The sequence below is a fragment of the Anolis sagrei genome, chromosome 6 (assembly GCF_037176765.1).
Source record: "Anolis sagrei isolate rAnoSag1 chromosome 6, rAnoSag1.mat, whole genome shotgun sequence".
NCBI classification, from domain to species: Eukaryota; Metazoa; Chordata; class Lepidosauria; order Squamata; family Dactyloidae; genus Anolis; species Anolis sagrei.
Genome location: NC_090026.1, coordinates 30,989,657 through 31,012,292, shown reverse-complemented (window position 1 = coordinate 31,012,292; position 22,636 = coordinate 30,989,657). Strand labels below are relative to the sequence as shown.

General features: G+C 43.5%; 1 protein-coding gene across 1 annotated transcript in view; it reads right to left on the bottom strand.

The window, feature by feature from the left end:
* The window catches only part of PPP1R9B (protein phosphatase 1 regulatory subunit 9B), a 166,191-nt gene extending 145,486 nt beyond the window's left edge, over positions 1 to 20,705 (bottom strand). Inside the window, exon 1 of the mRNA XM_067470542.1 lies at positions 18,523 to 20,705. Within this exon, the coding sequence (XP_067326643.1) occupies positions 18,523 to 19,977 (1,455 nt within the window). The 5' untranslated portion in view covers positions 19,978 to 20,705. The remainder of the gene's footprint in view (positions 1 to 18,522) is intronic.
* Positions 20,706 to 22,636: the final 1,931 nt, after the last annotated feature.

Here is a 22,636-nt window from a genome sequence, read left to right as displayed (position 1 = left end):
AGTCAAAGAACCCTGGTGGGTCATCAAACTATAACTCCCAGGATTGCATAGCATTGGGCCATAGTAGTTAAAGTGGTCTCAAACTGCATTGCAGTAGTATAGAGATGCACCCTTAGGTTGCCCTGTTTAACTGACAACTTCAGCAGACAGGCATTCTAACTCTGGTATATCATTCAATCCATTTTTGTATACATGTGTTTAGATCACTATTTGCTACTCTGCCTCAGGCAGCACAATGTCATGGGCTGGATCGCCCATCATTTCTCTGATCTGATTTGTTGTACTGGCTCCATCTCCTACTATGCAGGAGACAGGAGGTCCATGCAGTTGAATAGCTGGATACGCAGTTGGATATGACTAGATAGCTCAATGCATTTGGATTTGACTGGGTAGTTTGCCTGCTTTCATTGCCGAGATGTCGCAGAATTATGTACTGCGAAAAAGGGAGATAAAAATGGTACATTGCAAGCACTACCTTGGTTGAAGGGATGCAACCAAACACACCAATACAGGAGAGCTATTATGCTATGAGTTTCTTGCAACAGGAGCCAAGAATGAGGCTGTTCTTTGGTTGTCTGCATACGACACTTCTTTCCTTCCAGTCAAGAGTCTCAGGCCCCTTCAATACTCCCATATAATACAGATTATCAAAACATATAATCCACATTATCTGCTTTGAACTGGATTATATGAATCTACACTGCCATATAATCCAATTGAAAGCAGATAATCTGGATTTTATATGGCAGTGTAGAAGAGGCCTCACTCAGATTAATGAGTTGAGCAGAAATGGAAGAGAAGCATTCTCTCCAGGGTCAGCTCATTCCTACCTGGTGCAGTTTCTCTTTTTCTCGTGCCAGGAGTGACTTGAGAAACTGCAAATTGCTTCTGGTGTGAGAGAACTGGCCGTCTGCAAGGACGTTGCCCAGAAGACACCCAGATGTTTTACCATCCTGTGTGAGGCTTCTCTCATGTTCTCGTATGAGAAGCTAGAGCTGACAGACAGAAGCTCACCCCACTTCCCAGATTCAAACTGCCAACCTTTCTATCAGCAGTCCTGCCGGCACAAAGGTTTAACCCAGGGATCTACAAACATTTTAAACCGAGGGCCAGGTCACAGTCCCTCAAACAGTTGGAGGGCCAGATTATAATTTGAAAAAAACATGAATGAATTGCTATTCACACTGCACATATCTTATTTGTAGTGCAAAAAACAGTTAAATACAATACAATAATTAAAATGAAGAACAATTTTAACAAATAGAAACTTATTAGTATTTCAATGGGAAGTGTGGGCTTGCTTTTGGCTAGGATTGTTTTTATTGTTGTGTGCTTTCAAGTCATTTCAGTCTTAGGTTGACCTTGAGCAAGGGCCGGGTAAATGATCTTGGAGGACCATATCTGGCCTTCAGTCCTTAGTTTGAGGACCCCTGGTTTAACCCATTGCGCCACTGGGGGCTCCTACCTGGCGTAGTAATTTGAGCATTGGACTACAAATCTGGAGAACAGGGTTCAAATCCTCGCTCAGCCATGAAAACTTGGGCAAGTCTTAGTCTCAGAAAACCTGTGATAATTTGCTTCAGGGTCAAATCCAAAACAACTTGAAGGCACATAACAACAAATAACAACAAAACCAATGATAAATCCTGGCAGGAGCTGTAGTCCCATCCATTGAATATACAGTCAAGCAACTGTCCAAAACATTTAACTAAAATTGTGTATTGCTTTCACAAAGCTGTTTTTATAGTACAGTAAAACTCTGTTGCATTCAGTTTGTCTTTATTTCTCTTAATTTGCTTTTAATGTTGGTAATTCAATAGTAATATCAAATCAATACAGACTTTATGGTATGATATAGTATGAATTATGTCTATTTTTAATAGCAACTCTCAAGCAACTAGAAACTACATTTATCCAGCATCTACCAATTCCCATGTGTGCCAGAGTCTACTGTACTCTAAAATTAAATCCTTTCTCCGCTGGCTATTTAAAGTCAGAGAAATGCTACTATAATGGGAGGAAAAGCTTCCCTCAAACCTGCTCTGTCCCTTTGTTATCGTTGTTTTCTCCTGTTGTTTAGATTAGACTGAATTATCTTCCTCCCTTTGGTCTTTCACCATCTTGGTCCATTACCAGTTGGCATTATCTATTCACACTTTGATTTGCGGCTTTGAGTAATGCTTGGAGCCTGGAAAATGCTAGGGCAATCCTTTGGGGTGCTTCTGATATGCAGGACCTTAAATCAGAGAGGAGTTTCTGACCACAACACAGTACAGAGGAGTAAAAGGCCTGACTACGATGATACTCCAAGAGTTCATCTGCTTCACATTATGCTGGCTGTTTCCATCTCAACAATAAGTAGGTATTTTGTCAAGCTAACAGATCTCAATTGTCGATTAAAACAAAGCGATCCAAAATCACTTTGCTTTGGGGTATCTTACAACTCCACTTCGGCAGAAAAATGAAATGCAAAGATACAGAATGGGGGACAATGCCTGGCTCGAGAGCAGTACGTGTGAAAAAGATCTTGGAGTCCTTGTGGACAACAAGTTAAACAGGAGCCAACAATTTGATGTGGCGGCAAAAAAAGCCAATGGGATTTTGGCCTGCATCAATAGCATAGTGTCTAGATCTAGGGAAGTAATGCTACCCCTATATTCCGCTTTGGTTAGACCACACCTGGAATATTATGTCCAATTCTGGGCACCACAATTCAAGAGAGATATTGACAAGCTGGAATGTGTCCAGAGGAGGGCGACTAAAATGATCAAGGGTCTGGAGAACAAGCCCTATGAGGAGCAGCTTAAGGAGCTGGGTATGTTTAGCCTGAAGAAGAGAAGGCTGAGAGGAGACATGATAGCCGTGTATAAGTATGTGAGAGGAAGTCACAGGGAGGAAGGAGCAAGCTTGTTTTCTGCCTCCCTGGAGACTAGGACGCGGAACAATGGCTTCAAACTACAAGAAAAGAGATTCCATCTGAACATGAGGAAGAACTTCCTGACTGTGAGAGCCGTTCAGCAATGGAACTCTCTGCCCCGGAGTGTGATGGAGGCTCCTTCTTTGGAAGCTTTTAAACAGAGGCTGGATGGACATCTGTCAGGGGTGATTTGAATGCAATATTGCTGCTTCTAGGCAGGGGGTTGGACTGGATGGCCCATGAGGTCTCTTCCAACTCTTTGATTCTATGATTCTTGTTTTGGGAAAAACATCAATCTGAGGATCACTGTTAATTGAAAGAGAATGTGGAAGTCTTGATGGAGAGTGGTAGATGCTATCTATCATCTCCCACTAATGCAGTGTTTCTCAACCTTGGGGTCGGGACCCCTGGGGGGGGGGGGTCATAAGGACGTGTCAGAGTGGTCACCAAAGACTATCAAAAACACAGTATTGGCCATCTGGTTTCCATGTGGGAAGGTTGGCCCAATTCTATCCTTACTCTTTGATTGTAGTTGAACTATAAATCCTAGCAACTACAACTCCCAAATGTCAAGGTCTATGTTCCTCAAACTCCACCAGTGTTCACATTTGGGCATATTGAATATTCGTGCCAAGTTTGGTCCAGATCCATCACTGTTTGAGTCCACAGTGGTCTCTAGATGTAGGTGAACTACAACTCCAAACTTCAAGGAGTTGAAGCTTCAATCTTCAAGCCCACCAAAGCCTTCCAGCATTTTCTGTTGTTCATGGGAGTTCTGTGTGCTAAGTTTGGTTCAATTCCATTGTTTGGTGGAGTTCAAGATGCTCTTTGGTTGTTGGTGAACTATAAATCCCAGCAACTACAACTCCCAAATGTCAACGTCTATGTTCCCCAAACTCCAGCAGTGTTCACATTTGGACATATTGAGTATTCTTGCCAAGTTTGGTCCAGATCCATCATTGTTTGTATCCATGGTGTTCTCTGGATGTAGGTGAACTACAACTCCAAATTTCAAGGTCAATGCCCACCAAACCCTTCCAGTGTTTTATATTGGTCATGGGAGTTCTGTGTGCCAAGTTTGGTTCAATTCCATTGTAGGTGAACTATAAATCCCAGCAACTACATCTCTCAAATGACAAAACCAATTGCCCCCCCCCCCCCCCCCAAACCCAACCAGTATTCAAATTTGGGCATATCTGGTATTTGTGCCAAATTTGGTACAGTGAATGAAAATACACGCTGCATATCAGATGTTTACATGATGATTTATAACAGTAGCGAAATGACAGTTATGAAGTAGCAACAACAATAATTTTATGGTTGGGGGTCGTCTCAACATGAGGAACTGTATTAAGGGGTCACGGCATTAGGAAGGTTGAGAACCATTGCACTAATGAAACATTTCTCACACCTTTGACCTGGAAGCAGTCTTAAGTCAGGAAACAAGTATTTTGTGTTCTTTGCATAATGTCAGAGTAGAAAAGTATAAGCAAGAGCCAAGGTAGGTGTCACAAAAATTTAATATGCAGATTTGATAAATGTGGGTTTAATAATGATGTGTGGGAATGAATGGAAGAATGGAATGATGAATGGAGTTAATAATGTTGGAAACACCAGTAAAATATTAAGGTCTGCAATGACTAACTACCTGCTTGCTGGACTGTAATTAAAAGTTGCTAATGACAGCTGAAAAAGTAAACTCTGATAAGAAAGGGACAGTGATAACAGAAATGTTTACAATGTTAAGAAGGAAGCCAACACAAACCTTGTGTTTGTTAATACCAATCAAGAAGATCAATATCTGGCCAGAAAACTGAGATGGAGCCAGGATAGAAGACGTCTATCATTAATTTACAACTTTGGGACTACATCAGCAGAATATTCCTATAAGACTCAGTCTAATAATGCTCAAAGTGTGACAGACAGAGTCGCTGTTCACTCGTTATGCTCTGCTCCATGGGAAGGAGAGAGATAGTGTACCATGGAGTGGCAGATTTGCAAGGGAGTAATCTGGTCACTTTGGCCTTCTTTCTCAAGGGAAGAGGAAGAGGTGTGCTTTGGAGTCTTGGATTTTGTGCAGGGAGTCCGGTTCTGCTGTATAGAAAACAGAGATCTGGTCCTTGGCATTGTTCTTAGGGAAGAAGTTTTGGTATTTTGGCATTTTGAAGTTATGGCATTATGGAAGTTTTGGAACTGTATGTTGACAGGCTGCAAGAAAGCAGGGTCTGGCCTAACAGGTGCTTCTCCAAGGAGGGAGAAAATGATATGGTAATATTTGAATGCCTGAGGATGAATGCGTGTACATGTGGTGTGAATGTTGAGTGAAAATGTAATTCCCTTTTGTTTGTTTGTTAACCAATATAATTGTGAATCCAATGTAGTCACATGGAATCTCCACAAACACCAGTATCGCCTTTTGTTCATGTCCCAGCATTATTTCCAATTTTAACTCTACATTTGGCCTTCCCACTGTTTTTAATTATGTGTTGTTTTATTGATAATGTTGTGTATTTTATTGTCTATGTTTTTTTTAATTGCTTGTATTGTTGTGTTTGGGCTTGGCCTCATGTAAGCCACACCAAGTCCCTTGGGGAGATAGTAGCGGGGTACAAATAAAGTGTTGTTGTTGTTGTTGTTGTTGTTATTATTATATGTCTGTATGTCTAATTTCATTCTTTGTCTAAATGCTTTTTTGTAATTTCTCTCACACTGGAAATTGCAATAAAAAGAACTTATGTTTCAAAGTTACTGAAAAGTCATTCTTGACATAGGCAATAGATAAGAAGTAAGGATGATCCTTAGGTCCAGTCTAAAAGTGTATGATAAAGAAGGTAGAGTAAATCCATACTACTTTCCCTTTCATGCAGGGGAACACATTTTAAAAATGTCCCTCTGTATTTCTTTTAAAAATAGAAATAAAGTGCACCGAAGAGTAGACCAGTAAGGAACATTTCTGCCTGGCGTGCTCTTTTCCCATCTCCATGCATTTATTTATTTTGAGTGAACATTCAAAAAGGATGCCTTCCCACCTGTAGTTTGGAGTGGCACTTTCCATTCCACTGCCTCTTTCTGCTGCATGTGTAAATCACGCCTTAAAAATTTACATTATGCAGCAATTCACTTAGATACATCATGATCACATCTGTTCGGCTGCCAACTAGAAAATCACTGCAGAGTTAACCAAATAGAGAAGAAAAATCTCTTTTATCTTCACTACTTTTAGGATTAGAGCTCCAAACAGACAATCAACATTCATGACATGCCAGAGTGACAACTAGGAAGCAACTGTTAACTGGTTTTGTGTTTTACCTGAATATCAAATGGAAGTATTGATTTCTGTTAACCTAACCATGTGTTCCTTTGTCAAATTAATTATGTAACTTAAGTATGCAACATGCTCCCATTTTCTTAGTTTTAGATGCAAGTTGAAAAAAACATATTCAGGTAAGGATCTCACAAGAGATGTGTTCCTAGGTCTACGTACTGTATATGACTTTGTAATTTTGGATTTTAGTAGAATATAAATATTTGAAAATTCTAAAAACAATGCTCCATGGCTAACCATGGACTGATAACCTTTTCCATCTCTAGAGATTTATTATTATTATTATTATTATTATTATTATTATTATTATTATATTATCTTTATTTATACCCCGCAAAATCTCCCGAAGGACTCGATGCAGCTTACAAAGTCCAAGGCCGCCAACAACAACAACATACAAACATCACAGTAAAACTCATAAGCAAATAGTAAAACATCAAGCAAAACAATAAAACACTAAAACAATGACATCATGACGCATTCAAACCTAAAGGCCGGGCCAAATGTAATGGACAGAATTTAAAAGTGCTGAACTTGACAGGAGGTATGTAGAGGTTTTTTGGAGGTAAGTGCAATGTGCAGACAATCCTGGTCTCTGACAAAGTGCATTTGGGACATGATGCCAGGAGTTTCCTAATCTGGAAAGGCACACTGGAACAGCCAGGTCTTCAGGCTCTTCCTAAAAATTGCCAACGTTGGGGCTTGTCTGATGTCCTTGGGGAGAGAGTTCCAGAGTTAGGGGGCCACCACAGAGAAGGCACTATCCCTCGTCCCCACCAAATGCGCTTGCGACGCAGGTGGGATCGTGAGCAGGGCCTCTCCAGATGACCGAAGGGAACGCGTGGGTTCATATATGGAGATGCGGTCACGCAGGCAGGCGGGTCCCAAACCGTTTAGATATATCCACATTGTATAATTGTAGCAGTCTGATACTACTATAAGTGTCATGGGTCCATTCCATGGGATCTTGGGATTTGTAGTGTCACAAGGGATTCCAAATTCTATCCTACAGAACTCTGGGGAATGCAAGTCTTTCCACCAAAGTATAAAATCCAGGATTTAATAGAACAGACCCCTGGCACATAAAGTGGCATCCAACCGCTATAACTGTATAGTAGTATGCATCTAGCATCTCTCATCCTTACAAGGTTGTTGCAAAGATACAGGACTGAGGAGAACCATACAAACTGTTCTGCATTTCCGAGATGAAGCTCAAGATAACAATGGAGTGGGTGAATTTCTACCACGTCTTTATTTAAGGCAAGACTCTATTGCACAACCTCATTTCAAAGCTAGTTGTTAAAGAAATATAACATTTTTGAAGCAAGTCAGAAGAACTTGGTACAGTCTGATGGTATGTTAAATGGGGGATTCTAAGTTTTAATTGATTTAATCAGTATATTCTGCAAGCAAAGCTTTAATCAAGGATTAAAATGCCTCTTTTTGCCCCTAAGTGAGCAATGGGGCTGGCTAAAGGGGCATTTTGCTCAGAAGACTTCACATACACACACTCAAAGCCAATTTCCTCAGCTTTATCCTCTCCTCATTAAAAATATATTTTAAAAAGGTTTTTCATTTTAGTTTGTTTCTGAAGTTAGCAAGGTATTTTCTTTTCTGGGTGAAACTAGGGTTGCATCTACACTGTAACATCAATGTAGTCCAACACCACTTTAACTGCCATGGTTTCATGCTATGTTTAGAACACTATGGGCGTATCCAGACAGCACCTTTAATGCGGAAGTTCCCACAATTAAAAGAGGGGATGTTCAGATGACGTCCTGGACAAACCTTGGTTTGTGGCAAATTTGTTAGTGGGTTTATTCCAGACAGCCCCTTTAACTCAGGAGTTCCCGCAATTAAAAGGGGGCTGTTCAGATGATGTCCTGGACAAACCCTGGTTTGTGGCGAATTATTCCACGCCCACTACTTCCGGGGTCTGGACTGCAATCCAGACAGTAGTCCCACTGTTTTCGGGCTAAATTACCCCAGAAAACTATGAGAACACCAAACCCCTCCTCAAAAGTCCCCGAAAGCCTTTTAAAAAACAAAAGAACTTACCCGGCCTCCATCAGAGGGCTACCAGAGCTTTCTTGGCACGTAGAAATGATGCGCCAGGAGAAAAGGGTGGGGTAGGAGGAAAATTGTTCCTGCCCCCTCCTTTTTCCTGGCGCATCATTTCTATATGCCAGGAAAGCTCTGGTAGCCCTCTAATGGAGGCTGGGTAAGTTCTTTTGTCTTTTAAAGGGCTTTTGGGAAGGGGGTTAGAGTGCCCAGGTTTCTCCCAGATCATTAGTATTATATTGTATTACAATATTATGTTAAATATTATATGTACATATAATATATTTTAATTATTAGCATAACACAATATTAATATTATATATAACTATTGTACTACACCACTATAGTGCAATATTATTAGTAATATTACATGTAATATATAATATAAAATTATTATATTGTATTATTATTAGTATTATGTTAAATTACATTATAATACTATTATCAATATTATATGTATATACAATATATTATATCTATCTACATATTATATTATATATTATATTATATCATATTATCTATCTATCTATCTATCTATCTATCCACACACAAACATACACATATACGAATGATTAAACCACCATACATTCCTATTGTGGGTCCTAAGTATTTGCTAGAGTTTGGTTCCAGGACTCCCTATGTATACTATAACTTGTGGATGCTCAAGTCCCATGATATACATTATATAGTAAAATGACATGCTTTACATAAAATGAAAAAAAATCAAGGTTTGCCTTTGGGATTTTGTTATTGTCAAACATTTTCAAGTGGTGGATGACTGAATCCATGGTTCCAAAATCCATGGATCCAGAAGGCTGACTGTATGTGTATGTTGGTGTGGTTTGAGAGATGGATTAGGACCCTGAGAGATCACATTCAGATCCTCTATCAGTAATGAAAGTGGGCCTTGGGCAAGTGTTAAATGGTGTAAGGTTCTTATGGAGATTGTGATAGCAAAAAAAACAAAAAAAAAAAACAAAAAACTGTCTCTGAAAAAAATGGTGTCTGAGACCACCTGGAACGCTGTGTCCAGTTCTGGGCTCCACAATTCAGGAAGGATAATGATAAGCTAGAACATGTCCAGAGAGGGGCGACCAAAATGATCAAAGGTCTGGAAACCAAGCTCTATGAGAAATTATTTAAGGAGATGAGTGCTTAAAAGGCTGAGAGGGGACATGATAGCCATGGTTAAATATCTGAAAGGATGTCACATTGAGGAGCAGGCAGGCTTGTTTTCTGCAGCTCTGGAGACTAGGACACAGAGCAATGGATTCAAATTGCAAGGAAAACAATGCCACCTAAACATTAGGAAGAACTTCCTGATGGAAAGAGGTGTTCATCTGTGGACTATGCTGCCTCAGGAGTGTGGTGGAGTCCCCTTCTCTGGGAGTTTTTAAGCAGAGGCTAGATGGCCATCTGTCAGGGGTGCTTTGAGGGTATGTTCCTGCACGAGGTTGGAGTGGATGGCCCTTGGGGTATCTTCCAGCTCTTTGATTCTAAAATGAATTCCTACAAGCTGTGTGTGCCTCACTCTGCTGTAAGATGAATTGCATGACATTAAAGAAAACGACAAAATGATGAACCTTTTCAAACAATGCACAAGGAGAACTACATAATTTTATTCTCACAAAAGGGTAGTGATGGCTTCCAATCTGGATGGTTTTAAACAGGAAATTTACAGCCACGTGTGTCTAATAGTCATGATGGTTACATATTACCTCCAGCGACCTATTCAATATATTCAGGAATGCTAGTTACTGGGAACATGAGTGGGAAGGTGTTGTTGCCTTCATATCTTGCTTTGTGGAGTTCCTAGACACATTTGAAAGGCCACTGTGGAAAAGGCAAGGCCTTGACCTGATCTAGAAGAACTGTGCTTATTTTCCTATGCTGAACATAGGTAAAGCTAAAGGTTTTTCCCTGACACTAAGTCCAGTCATATCCAATTCTGGGATTTGATGCTCATCTCAATTTCTAAGCTGAAGAGCCGGTGTTGTCCGTAGATACCTCCAAGGTCATGTGGCCAGCAATACCTCCAAGGTCATGTTTCCTTCCCGCCAGAGCAATACATATTCATCTACTCACATTTGCATGTTTTCAAACTGCTAGTTTGGCAGAAGCAGGGGCTGACTGCGGAAGCTCACGCCGCTCCCCGGATTCGAACCTGCGACCTTTGGGTCAACAAGTTTAGCAGCTCAATAGTTTAACCCACTGTGCCACATACTTTTTTAAAAAGTCCTTTTGCATTTTGCACCTATAGTTTGTGATATAATGATTTTTATTTTCCGTCTCAGGAGCGACTTGAGAAACTGCAAGTCGCTTCTGGTGTGAGAGAATTGGCCATCTGCAAGGATGTTGCCCATGGGATGCCCAGATGCTTTACCATCCGGTGGGAGGTTTCTTTCATGTCCCTGCGTAAGAAACTGGAGCTGACAGACGGGAGCTCACCCCACTCCCTGGATTCAAACCGCCGACCTTTCGGTCAGCAGTCCTGCTGGCACAAGGGTTTAACTCATTGTGCTACCAGAGCTCCTGCCAAACAATGATGCAAACCTAACAACAACCTGGTTTCGGAGAAAGATGGAGCACATGGGAATTCCCAACATCACAGAAGCTGGAACTAAATTTCTAGGATAGGATTTCTCACACAACCCACGAATCTCTAAGAAGAGAACAAGAATAAAGTCTTTGCAACTCAATGGTTATCAACCCCTGGATCCCCAGATGTTTTGGCCTTCAACTCCCAGAAATCCTAACAGCTGGTAAACTGGCATTTCTGGGAGTTGTAGGCCAAACCACCTGGGGACCCACAGGCTGAGAACCACTGGTCTAACTCTAGGTCTCTCCTGCAAGTGAGCCAAGCAATGTTTTCACAGGAAGTTGAAAGAAGATCAGATTAAACTTTGGAGGTATGCTTAACAAACAGATCTAGAGCAAATTTTCCATCTTTAGCTCAGATATGGCAAATGTCACACCTCCTGTTTGGCACAGCAAGCATTAACACTACCAAGCACCTCATAGCTTTCAAGTGACAGTCTTCCGTGCGTCCTAAGAGAGTGGTTGTCAGCTTTCATTCTTCAGATACGTTAGTGCTCAGCCTTTCATACTCCAGAGGAGTGTGGCTAGTGGTATGTGAGCAGAAGAAAATAGTCTTGCAAAACTGAGAAAACGATTCTGGCCCAACTTACCTGTCCGAATACAACTCCCCTTATGAACCATCTAGGACATTAAGATCATTGGGGGAGGCCCTACTCTCGATTATGCCTGTGTCACAAATACATTTGGCGGGGACGAGAGACAGGGCCTTCTCAGTGGTGGCCCCTTGGCTATAGAACGTCCTTCCTGGGGACATTAGATCAACCCCCTCCCTTTTAACATTCCGGAAAAAAGTCAAGTCTTGGCTTTTTGAGCAAGCATTTGAAAATGCAGTGTAACAGACATAGGGCTATGGAACAACTGGATGATGAGATTGGACGTTTTAACTTGGAGGCGCAAATGTTTTAAAATGTTTAAAATGTTTTATGGTGTTGTTGGGCATTGAATTGTTGCCTCTGTAAACCGCCTTGAGTCGCCTGCGGTTTGAGAAGGGCGGTATACAAATATAGTAAATCTATATAAATAAAAATGTAATGTTCGTTGGTGGGATTAACATAACTCAAAAACCACTGGATTCATTGTCGCCAAATTTGGCCACAAAACACCTACTAACCCAACGAATGACCATCACTAAAAAAATATATATATAATTTTGTCATTTGGGATTAATAGTTTACCTACAATCAAAGAGAATTCTGAATTTCACCAATGATGGAATTGAACCAAACATGGCACACAGGACTCCCATGACCAACAGAAAACACTAGAAGGGGTTGGTGGGAATTGACCTTGAGTATTGGAGTTGTAGTTTATCTACATCCAGAGAGCACTGTGGACTCAAACAATGATGGATCTGGGCCAAACTTGGCACAAATATTCCATATGCCCAACTAGGAACACAGATGGAGCTTGGGGGAAATAGACCTTGACATTTGGGAGTTGTAGTTACTGGGATTTATAGTTCACCTACAATCAAAGAGCATTCTGCACCCCACGAACGAGATAATTGGGGCAAACGTCCCACACAGAACCCATATGACCAATAGAAAATACTTAAGGCCATCCAGTCCAACTCCCTTCACCAGGGCAAGAAAACGTAATCAAAGCCCTCCTGACAAAGAGCCATCCAGCCATAGAGAGAGAGAGAGAGAGAGAGAGAGAGAGAGAGATAGGGTTCACACACACACAGATATAGTATCATAGATTTGAAAGGGACCCCTAAAGGACAATTATATGTTGCATATCCCAGAGTAGGCAAAAAATCTCCACATCAACACTGACAAAGAAACAGCAAGAAATACTGTTTACCCACAAGCATAAAGAAATTACATATATCAGAAACCAACACTTTCTCATTACTTTATTTTCCAGATTACCAGACTGGGCCACAGCAACGCGTGGCAGGGGACGGCTAGTAAATAAATACATAAATAAACATATTTTGTTGTCTGTGGCAGTTCAAAAAAGTGCTAGAACATATGGAGGGCCAAAGATTGAGAATTATTGCTGTGAGTAACCTCCCTTAATTTGGGCCTCTCCAGAATTTTTTCATGACAACTCCCATCATCCACAGCCAATACAAGGACTAATGGCAGAATATATTTGGAAAGGTCACAAACGCGAGCGCTCTCTCTAAACTATGGTTTCCTGTTTTCAGTTTTTGATTCTGACGTAGATTGGGTGGGTGAGGATTGGGTAGTTTTTTTATGCATGTTGGGGGAATAAACAGGCAACACTGAATGTACTTATTGTCTATTAAAGCCTGTTACTTAACCATATCCCATTTAACTGCCACCCCTAGAGAGTTGCAGTCATATGTAAATTGTGGCTCATAGTAATCAGGAAGTGGTTTTAAAATCCTAGGGTCTGAGATGCTTTGGGCTTCTAAGTTTAAATATTTTTGTAAACCCAAGGTAAGGACGGCTCCTAAGGACCAAGCATTCTTGTCCCCTTGCTTCTTCCCCTACAGGCATTTGAGTTGGCTGTGATTCGAAGCCAGAATGTTGGCTGAGATTAAACGATGCCCCAAGAGCCCAGGAAATCCAACCTTTGGCATGTGGCACCTTGTTCGTGCCCACCATCTGTCTCTGCAGTGTCAAAATCCTCACCCTCACCCCACCCCCAGGTATTAATCCAAGGAAGAAGATACGGGTTCCTGGCTACGTCCTCAAGTGAGTTTTGCCATAGATTTTTAAAATTAATTTCTTAACAATGACTCTCTCTGCCTGAAATTATGCCACTTAAATGAAGGCAGATTTTTGCACAGAAGGGCCACGAGCTTCCAATTCAGTTCTGCTATTCAAAACAGATTCAAACTTCTGTATGTCTTAGTGCTTCTGTTTTGTATCAACACACACACACACCTAAAAGCCTGAGGTCTGCCCACATGTTACAATCCATCTCTGTATTGTCGAAGGCTTTAATGGCCAGAATCACTAGGTTGTTGTAAGTTTTTCTAATGTTATTGTTTATATGTTCAATTGTATTATTTATATTGTATTATTTATATTATTTATATTGTTTTATTTGCTTGCTTGTTTGTGGATGTATTGTTGTATTTGTATTTGATTGGCTTGACCTCATGTAAGCCACCTCAAGTCCCTTTGGGGAGATGGTGGTAGGGTATAAATAAAGTTATTATTATTATTATTATTATTATTATTATTATTGTATTGTCGAAGGCTTTCATGGCCGGAATCACTGGGTTGTTGTAGGTTTTTTGGGCAATATGGCCATGGTCTAGAGGCATTCTCTCCTGACGTTACGCCTGCATCTATGGCAAGCATCCTCACTACCTCTGAGGATGCTTGCCATAGATGCAGGGGAAACGTCAGGAGAGAATGCCTCTAGACCATGGCCATATAGTCCGAAAAAACCTACAACAAACCTATTATTATTATTATTATTATTATTATTATTTTCTGGGCTGTATGGCCATGTTTCACAAGCATTCTCTCCTGACGTTTCACCTGCATCTATGGCAGGCATCCTCAGAGGTGGTGAGGTCTGTTGGAAACTAGGAAAATGAGGTTTATATATCTGTGGAATGTCCAGGATGAGAGAAAGAACTCTTACCTCTTTGAGGTAGGTGTGAATGTTTCAATTGGACACCTTGATTAGCATTTAATATCCTAGCAGTTTCAATGTCTGGCTTATTACTACCTGGGGGAATCTTTTGTTGGGAGGTGATTAGCTGGCCCTGATTGTTTCTTGTCTGGAATTCCCCTGTTTTTTTAATGTTGTTCTTTATTTACTGTTATGATTTTAGAATTTTTTAATATTGGTTGCCAGATTTTGTTCATTTCCATCATTTATTCCTTTCTGTTGAAATTGTCCACATGCTTGTGGGTTTCAATGGCTTCCTCTGACATGGTAGTTGTTAAGAGTGGTCCACCTACCTCAAACAGAAAAGAGTTTTTCCTTCCAGCCTGGACATTCCACAGATATATAAAATTCCCCTTGCCTAGTTTCCAACAGACCTCACAACCTCTGAGGATGCCTGCCATAGATGCAGGCGAAATGTCAGGAGATAATGCTTCTGGAACATGCCCATGCAGCCTGGATAACTTACACCAACCCATTTCTGTGTGTTTGGCTCTTTCCTCCTCCAGGAATCTCAAGTTGGCATATTGCTTCCCCTCCCCTTTATTCTTGTGACAATATTGTGAAGGATGGTGACTACCCAAGGTCACCAATAACCTTCCTGTTCAAGCAGAACTTTCAAGCAGGATCTCTCTGTTCTATTTTTTTAATTCAGTCTGCTAACCCCTATAACAGCATTTCACAACCTGGGAGTTCGGACCCCTGGGGGGGGTCGTGAGGGGGTGTCAAAGGGGTTACCAAAGACCCCAGGACACACAGTATTTTCCGTTGGTCGTGGGGGTTCTTTGTGGGAAGTTTGACCCAATTCTATCGTTGGTAGGGGATCAGAATGCTCTTTGATTGTAGGTGAACTATAAATCCTAGCAACTACAACTCCCAAATGTTATGTCTCTTTTCCCCAAACTCCACCAGTGTTCACATTTGGGCATATTGGGTATTCATGCCAAGTTTGGTCCAGATCCATCATTGCTTGAGTCCATAGTGCTCCCTGGATGTAGGCGAACTACAACTCCAAAACTCAAGGTCAATGCCCTTCCAGTATTTTCTGTTGCTCATGTGAGTCCTGTGTGCCAATATTAGCTCAATTCCATCGTTGGTGGAGTTCAGAATGCTCTTTGATTGTATGTTACCTATAAATCCCAGCAACTAGAACTCCCAAATCCCCCACCAACCCCACCATTATTCAAATTGGGGCGTATCAGGCATTTCTGCCAAATTTGGTCCAGTGAATGAAAATACATCCTGCATATCAGATATTTACATGACAATTCCTAACAGTAGCAAAACGACAGTTCTGAAGTAGAAACGAAAGTAATTTTATGGATGGGGGTCACCACAACAGGAGGAACTGTATTAAGGGGTCACAGCATTAGGAAAGTTGAGAATCACTGCTCTATATTCCTGCTTCTTGGCAGGGGGTTGGACTGGATGGCCCATGAGGTCCCTTCCAACTCTTTGATTCTATGATTCTATAATATCTAGAATAGGGATGGGCAAAGTTTAGCCCTCGAGAATATGATAACATTCCTCCCCATTAGTTATGCTGGCTATGGTGGATAGAAGTTGCAATCCAACAACATCTGGAGAACTACATGTTGCCCGCTCTTGGCCTTGAATGAAGCTGATAGCTAGCTAAACTAGGTTACTAAGTCATAAATCCTGTCCTGGAGTCTTATACAGATTGGATAGGACAGGCCGAGTGTCATCTGTCCAGTTCTATGACCCTACAGCAGCCTTTCGCAAGCTACTGTGTCCTCCAGATGCACTGCACTACACCATGGACTACAAGTCCCACCAGACCAAGCCAGGGTACGGTTGGCAGAGTATATGGTGCATATGGAAGAAAGCACCTTAGGAAAAGCTGCAGTAAAGGCAATGACTTGTCAAAGTGAGATGCCATTTTCCTCTCTAGGGAAGGCAGAGGGCCCTCCAACCTTGCCTTGGCAAATTGGTTGGCCTCTTATGAAATTCTGCCAAGCCTAGGGAACGATGCACAGCATGCCTTTGATCCTTGCCTGGCATTGGACCGGGTGATGGTGTGCGACAGCCAAGGGCCCTTCCATACAGACATATAACCCAGAATACAAGACAGAAAATGCTACAATATCTGCTTTGAATTGGAATACCTGAGTCTGCACTGCCACATAACCCAGTTCAAAGCCAATAATGTGTAGAATAATAATAATAATAATAATAATAATAATAATAACTTTATTTATACTCCGCCACCATCTCCCCGACAGGGACTCGAGGCGGCTAACATGAGGCCAAGCCCAAAGATACAATACAGCAAAATAAAATGCAGAAAACAAAAATTACATCAGAATAAAATGCATACAGTAGTAAAATAAATAAAGCAAATTAACACAATATAAAATCGAACAGAAAGGGCAGGCCAAATGGATGAGGTCAAATGATAAAACCCTGGATGAGGTAGGAATAGGAAAAGTGTAATTGAGGGGAGCCCAAAAAGGATAAACAGTGGGGTAAGGCTTTCAGTTTAGGATGGGGAAAAGTGCATCATAGGGGCAACACTATAGATGGAACAAACAGAAATGGGATAAATGGTCACTCTCCAAAGGCACATCAGAAGAGCCAAGTTTTGGAAGGGCTCCTACAGATAGGAACTGGGATGGAAAGGGTAAATAGGGACCTTAAAACGTCTTTAAGACTAACAGTTTATGAAAATAGACTAAAACCAACAGAGACTCCCAAGTGAGCAAAAGGTGTGCAGGCAAAGACGGAAAGGTGCTGCTTGCCGGAGAGCATCTCTCTCAATTTGTCTCAAAGGCACCTCCACGGCCACCCTACCCGACACAGCCAAGGCCGGAAACCATGCGAGAAGCTGAGATTTCACATCAAATGTGTTATTCCATTTACTACCAGCCACCAGACATAAATGGGTTCATTAATAATCCCTCCCTCGCCCCTAGCGTTTCATAAAAGGGATGCTATAGCGATGGGGGGGATGAGTAATGGAGAGCAATTTCTTTCTCTGGGTTGTTGTAGGTTTTTTCGGGCTATATGGCCATGTTCTAGAGAATTTCTTTCTCCCTTCGCCGTCCCACCTTTGGAAATCAAGTCACCCCAATGGCCTGGTTCAACCCCACCCCTTCTTTCCTTCCCCATTTTGCAATGGTGAGCAAAAAAAGAGGGGCAGAAAGGGTGTTGCTGGGTGGGAGGAGATGTACTGTATAATACCAGCACTCTCTCCAATGATATCTGCGGGCCCGATGCTACAAAAGCCACATTTTCAGATATTCTGGCAGCCTGTGATTCACCATTTCAACACCCAGCATCACATTCTGTCAAAAGTAGGCCCGGATCTCATCCACCAGCCCTTCATTGTGAGACAATCTACTTCCTTTCAGTCGATATATTTGAATACACCAAAAACCAAGGGGATAATAAAATGCAAACAAAAGAAAACACGGCCTCTTTCCTGTTGGTGCTTCTAGCCCTTGAGCACAAAAGCAACATGCTTTGCAAAATCAAGACCTTCAACAGGAAATCGTATTGAAGAGAGGAAGGGGGAGCCCTTGCTTATCTATCAGGCTTCGGCCTGGTTCTCAGAAAGAGGGTGGAAAGCCTATATCTTTCCTGTGCCGCTTAGGATGACAGATGGAAGCTTACACGCCTGAATACTCACAAAACAAAACAATGTCCCCACAAAGCTCACCACGGATAGAAGACTAACACATCAGAGGAAATGTGAGGCTGGAAACCTTGTCCTCGACATTGTGCAAAGAAGTATAGTTATTTAATCATTTGCTGGGTTTTCTATGGAAGGGCATTGTCACATACTTGCTGTCGTTGAAGGGCTACAAACAAGAAACCGTGGTTCCCCATCTCGTCAGTGAGAAATTACGCCCAAAGGCAGGGACTGTGAACTTGCATCCTACTAAGGTTGTAGGATTCTGGTTTAGAATTTGCATTTCTATTACCCACCACATCACATCCCAAAGATAAGTGGTCCTCCTGGGCCCCACTACTACAAGGGACATTGCACCCAAAGGCCTACCTGGATAGGGGCTGTGCTGAAGTGGATCTTGCGGTTGGGGGCAGACTCTTCCTCTTCCGACAAGCCAGCGATCTCCATACAGCTGGATTCTGGTGCGTACAGTCCGTCGGCATCCTCGTCTTCGTCCAGCCCGCTCCCTCCCGAATCCTCCCCCAGCCCACTATAGGCACTGATGTCCACCAGGTCAGCCTCGGAGAAGTCTTCCTTCTTGGACTCATCACACAAGTCATTCTCCTCTGGTCCCTCAGCCTTGGTAGCTTCCTCACCATAAGAACTTGCCAACGTGTCTGGAGTTTCCAAGTGGGACTCAGACCCCAGCCGCCCATTTTCCAAGGCCGCATGGACCGTCACCTCCGCCTGGATCACCTCGGCCCTGAGAGCGTCCGACCCTTTGGAGGCCTTGCTGTGCTCCTCCGCTATGGCGGCTGCCACTGCCACCTCTGCCGCCTCGAACTCCTGCTCCGAGTCTCCACTCTCCTCCACTTCCACAGGCTTGATCTTACGCACCTCTTGGACCTTCTGCGGACGGAGGCCTGCGTGACTGTCCTTATCGCCTGGCTTCCCTGCTGGACCACTGGATGGAGGTTTGCCTTGGTTCTTGTCAGCCTCGGGCTGCTGTCCTCTCGCCTGGGCGGCAGGTCCATCGCTACTCCGAGTGTCCGCCTTGGCCCCCACTTCGGGAGCTTGGAGAAAGACCCTGGATCTTTTGGGGACAATCTTGGAGTTGAGAGGCCCGACTTTGCCCGGCGCTTTGTGAAGGTTGTTCCTCAGGTCGGCCTTCTCAAAGACGGCGCTGAGCTGGCTGACAGTGGGCGAGACGGCTTCGGTGTCCAGCTTGTCCAGCGACTCAGTGCTCCCGTTGAAGCGCACCACCACGTCCAGCTTCCTATCCTGGAAGCCTCCCCTTTCTTTCCTCAGCAGGAGCTTGTTGGTGGTCTCCTTCTCCTGAAGGCTCCTCTCGAAGATCTTCCGAGTCTCCTGGAGCTTGGACAGTGGCTTGTCCGTCTTGGAGTCGAAGCGGCTCACCCGCTCGGACACGCTGGTGCCCAGCTTCAGCAAGGCGCTGTGGTCCACGTTCTCGTTCAGGCTGCTGGCCCGGGGCAAGGACAGCCGGACGGGCTTCTCCTTCAGCTTGGCCAGCTCCACTCCTCCAACGCCAATGCCGCCACCGCCAGCACCGCCACCTCCTCCGGCCTCGCCTCCCATTTGGAGGAACATGTTCTTGATGCGGTGCACGTTGGAGCCATACTTCTTGTGCCGGGCTTTCTTGGCCTCCTCGCTCTCGGCGTTGCCCAGGGCATCTTTGGGGGCTTTCAAGGCTTGGATGCCGGCTTCGTAGGCGTTCCGGTGAGGCGAGGCGCTCCGCAGGCTCCCTCCGTTGCCGGTGCTGCTATTGCTGCTGGCGCTGCTGTTGGTGCCACTGCCTGGACAGTTTTGGGGCTCGGTCTTCATCATGGTTCAGCCGGACTCCGGGTGTCGCGGACACCACATAGCCTCCACTGCTTCCTCCTCGACTGCCTCCTCTTCCTCTTCCTCCCTTCCTTGCTCAGCTGCAGCCCAGACTCACATCGCGAGAAGCCAGCGAAGAACTGCGCCGTAGTGCAACAGCGGAGGCTGCAATAGCAGCAACAGCGACAGCTCCATCTAGAAAGCGGCTTTCATTGTGTCGGGGAGGGAAAGGCGGTCAGTCAGTCAGTCATTGACTGGGGTTGGGGTTGGGAAGGGGGGGGGTATGTGAAAAATGGGTCGGCCAGCAGCTAAGCAAAGGAGTAGGGGTAGGAGTAGTGAGGTTGGAATGGGGTCCTTACCCCTGGGATGGGTGTCAATGGGGAGGACAGAAAGAGATCTCCCTTCCTTCCCCAGGCCCACTCCTGCAGGCAGCTTGGGTGGGTTACGCCTTCATCACCCCTTCTTCTTCTTCCTCCTCCTCCTCCTCTTCCTCGCTGTGTCTCTCTATCTTCTCTTTCCTTTTTTTAATCCTCTGCTTGTGCAGCAGCTCAGCGATGGAGACCCAGCCCTGATGCAAACGGCACCCTGGAAAGAAGAGGGGGAAAAAAGGAAATTAAAAAGGAGGGGGGAAGCAGAAGGGAAATAAGAGGAAATTCCCTCTGGGTCTTAAAGAGATCCTGCTTCTAAGGCACACAGTCACAATCGCCCAGAAAGGAAGCGGGAAAAAAACCCCGCTGCTGCGAGACACGTTTTTCCTCCTCCTTCTCCTCCTCCTCTTCTCCCTCCCTCCTTCCCTCTCTCTTTCTCTCTCTCTCTCTCTGCAAAAAGAAAGGGAGAAAAAGCCCACTGAACTCGTCAACCCATGGCAAGGGGGAAGAAGGGCGAGGGGGGGAGCGGGGCCACGCTTTGGTGCTTCTGCCTCGCCCATCAATTATTCAAAATCATCCTCATCATCCAGCATAATCCAATACCTTCCTCGTGGCGGAGGCTCCCACGCAGATCCCGGGCCCTTGGCCTTTGGGGCGGAGGGAGGGAGGGAAGAAGGCGCAGCCAAGACTCCGTATCCGCGGGCCCCATCATCCACATTTTGAATATATATACACACATACATACATATACACACACAATTTAAGATATATATACAATTTAGTATTAAATAATATATATACTATAAATATATATTATATGTATCATATATACACACACACATATATATGTAATATTAGTTTGTGGGATTAACATAACTCAAAAACCACTGGACGAATTGCCACCAAATTTGGCCACAAAACACCTACTAACCCAAGGAGTGACCATTCAAAAAGTTGATTTTGTCATTTGGGAGTTGTAGTTGCTGGGATTTATAGTTCACCTACAATAAAAGAGCATGCTGAACTCCACCAACGATGGAATTGAACCAAACGTAGCACAGGACTCCCATGACCAATAGAAAACACTAGAAGGGTTTGGTGGGCATTGACCTTGAGTTTGGGAGTTGTAGTGCACCTACATCCAGTGAGCACTGTGGACTCCAAACAATGTAGGATCTAGACCAAATTTGGCATGAATACTCTGTATGACCAAATATGAACACAGATGGAGTTTGGGGAAAATAGATCTTGACATTTGGGAGTTGTAGTTACAGGAATTTATAGTTCATCTACAATCAAAGAGCATTCTGAACCCCACCAACGACTGAATCGGGGAAAACTTCCCACACAGAACATCCATGACCAACAGAAAATACTTAAGGCCATCCAATCCAACTCCCTTAATCAGGGCAAGAGAATGTAATCAAAGCCCTCCTGACAAAGAGCCATCCAGCCATAGATAGGCATAGATAGATAGAGATATGATTCACACACACACAAACAGATATAGTATCACAGATTTGAAAGGGACCCTTAAAGATGGACAATGATATGTTGCATGTTCCAGGGTGGGCAAACCAGACACTGTTTACCCACAGGCATAAAGAAATTACAAATATTAGAAACCAACACTTTCTCATTATTTTATTTTCCAGATCAACAGACTGGGCCACAGCAACACGTGGCAGGGGACAGCTAGTTTATATTATATATAATACAATATATAATATATTGTCTATATATATACATATATATAATTGTGTGTGTATGTATGTATATATTATTATCTATATAATATATTATCTATATAAATAAAGTGTAGCCCCCGGTGGCGCAGTGGGTTAAAGCGCTGAGCTGCTGAGCTTGTTGACCAGAAGGTCGCAGGTTCAAATCCAAGGAGCGGCCCCAGCTTCTGCCAACCTAGCAGTTCGAAAACATGCAAATGTGAGTAGATCAATAGGTCTACTCTGGCGGGAAGGTAACAGCGCTCCATGCAGTCATGCCACCCACATGACCTAGGAGGTGTCTACGGACAACACCAGCACTTTGGCGTAGAAATGGAGATGAGCACCACACCCCAGAATTGGACACGACTGGACTTCATGTCAGGGGACAACCTTTGCTTGTTGTTCATTCGTTCAGTCGTCTCTGACTCTTCGTGACCTCATGGACCAGCCCACGGCACAGCTCCCTGTCGGCCATCACCACCCCCAGCTCCTTCAAGGTCAGTCCAGTCACTTCAAGGATGCCATCCATCCATCTTGCCCTTGGTCGGCCCCTCTTCCTTTTGCCTTCCA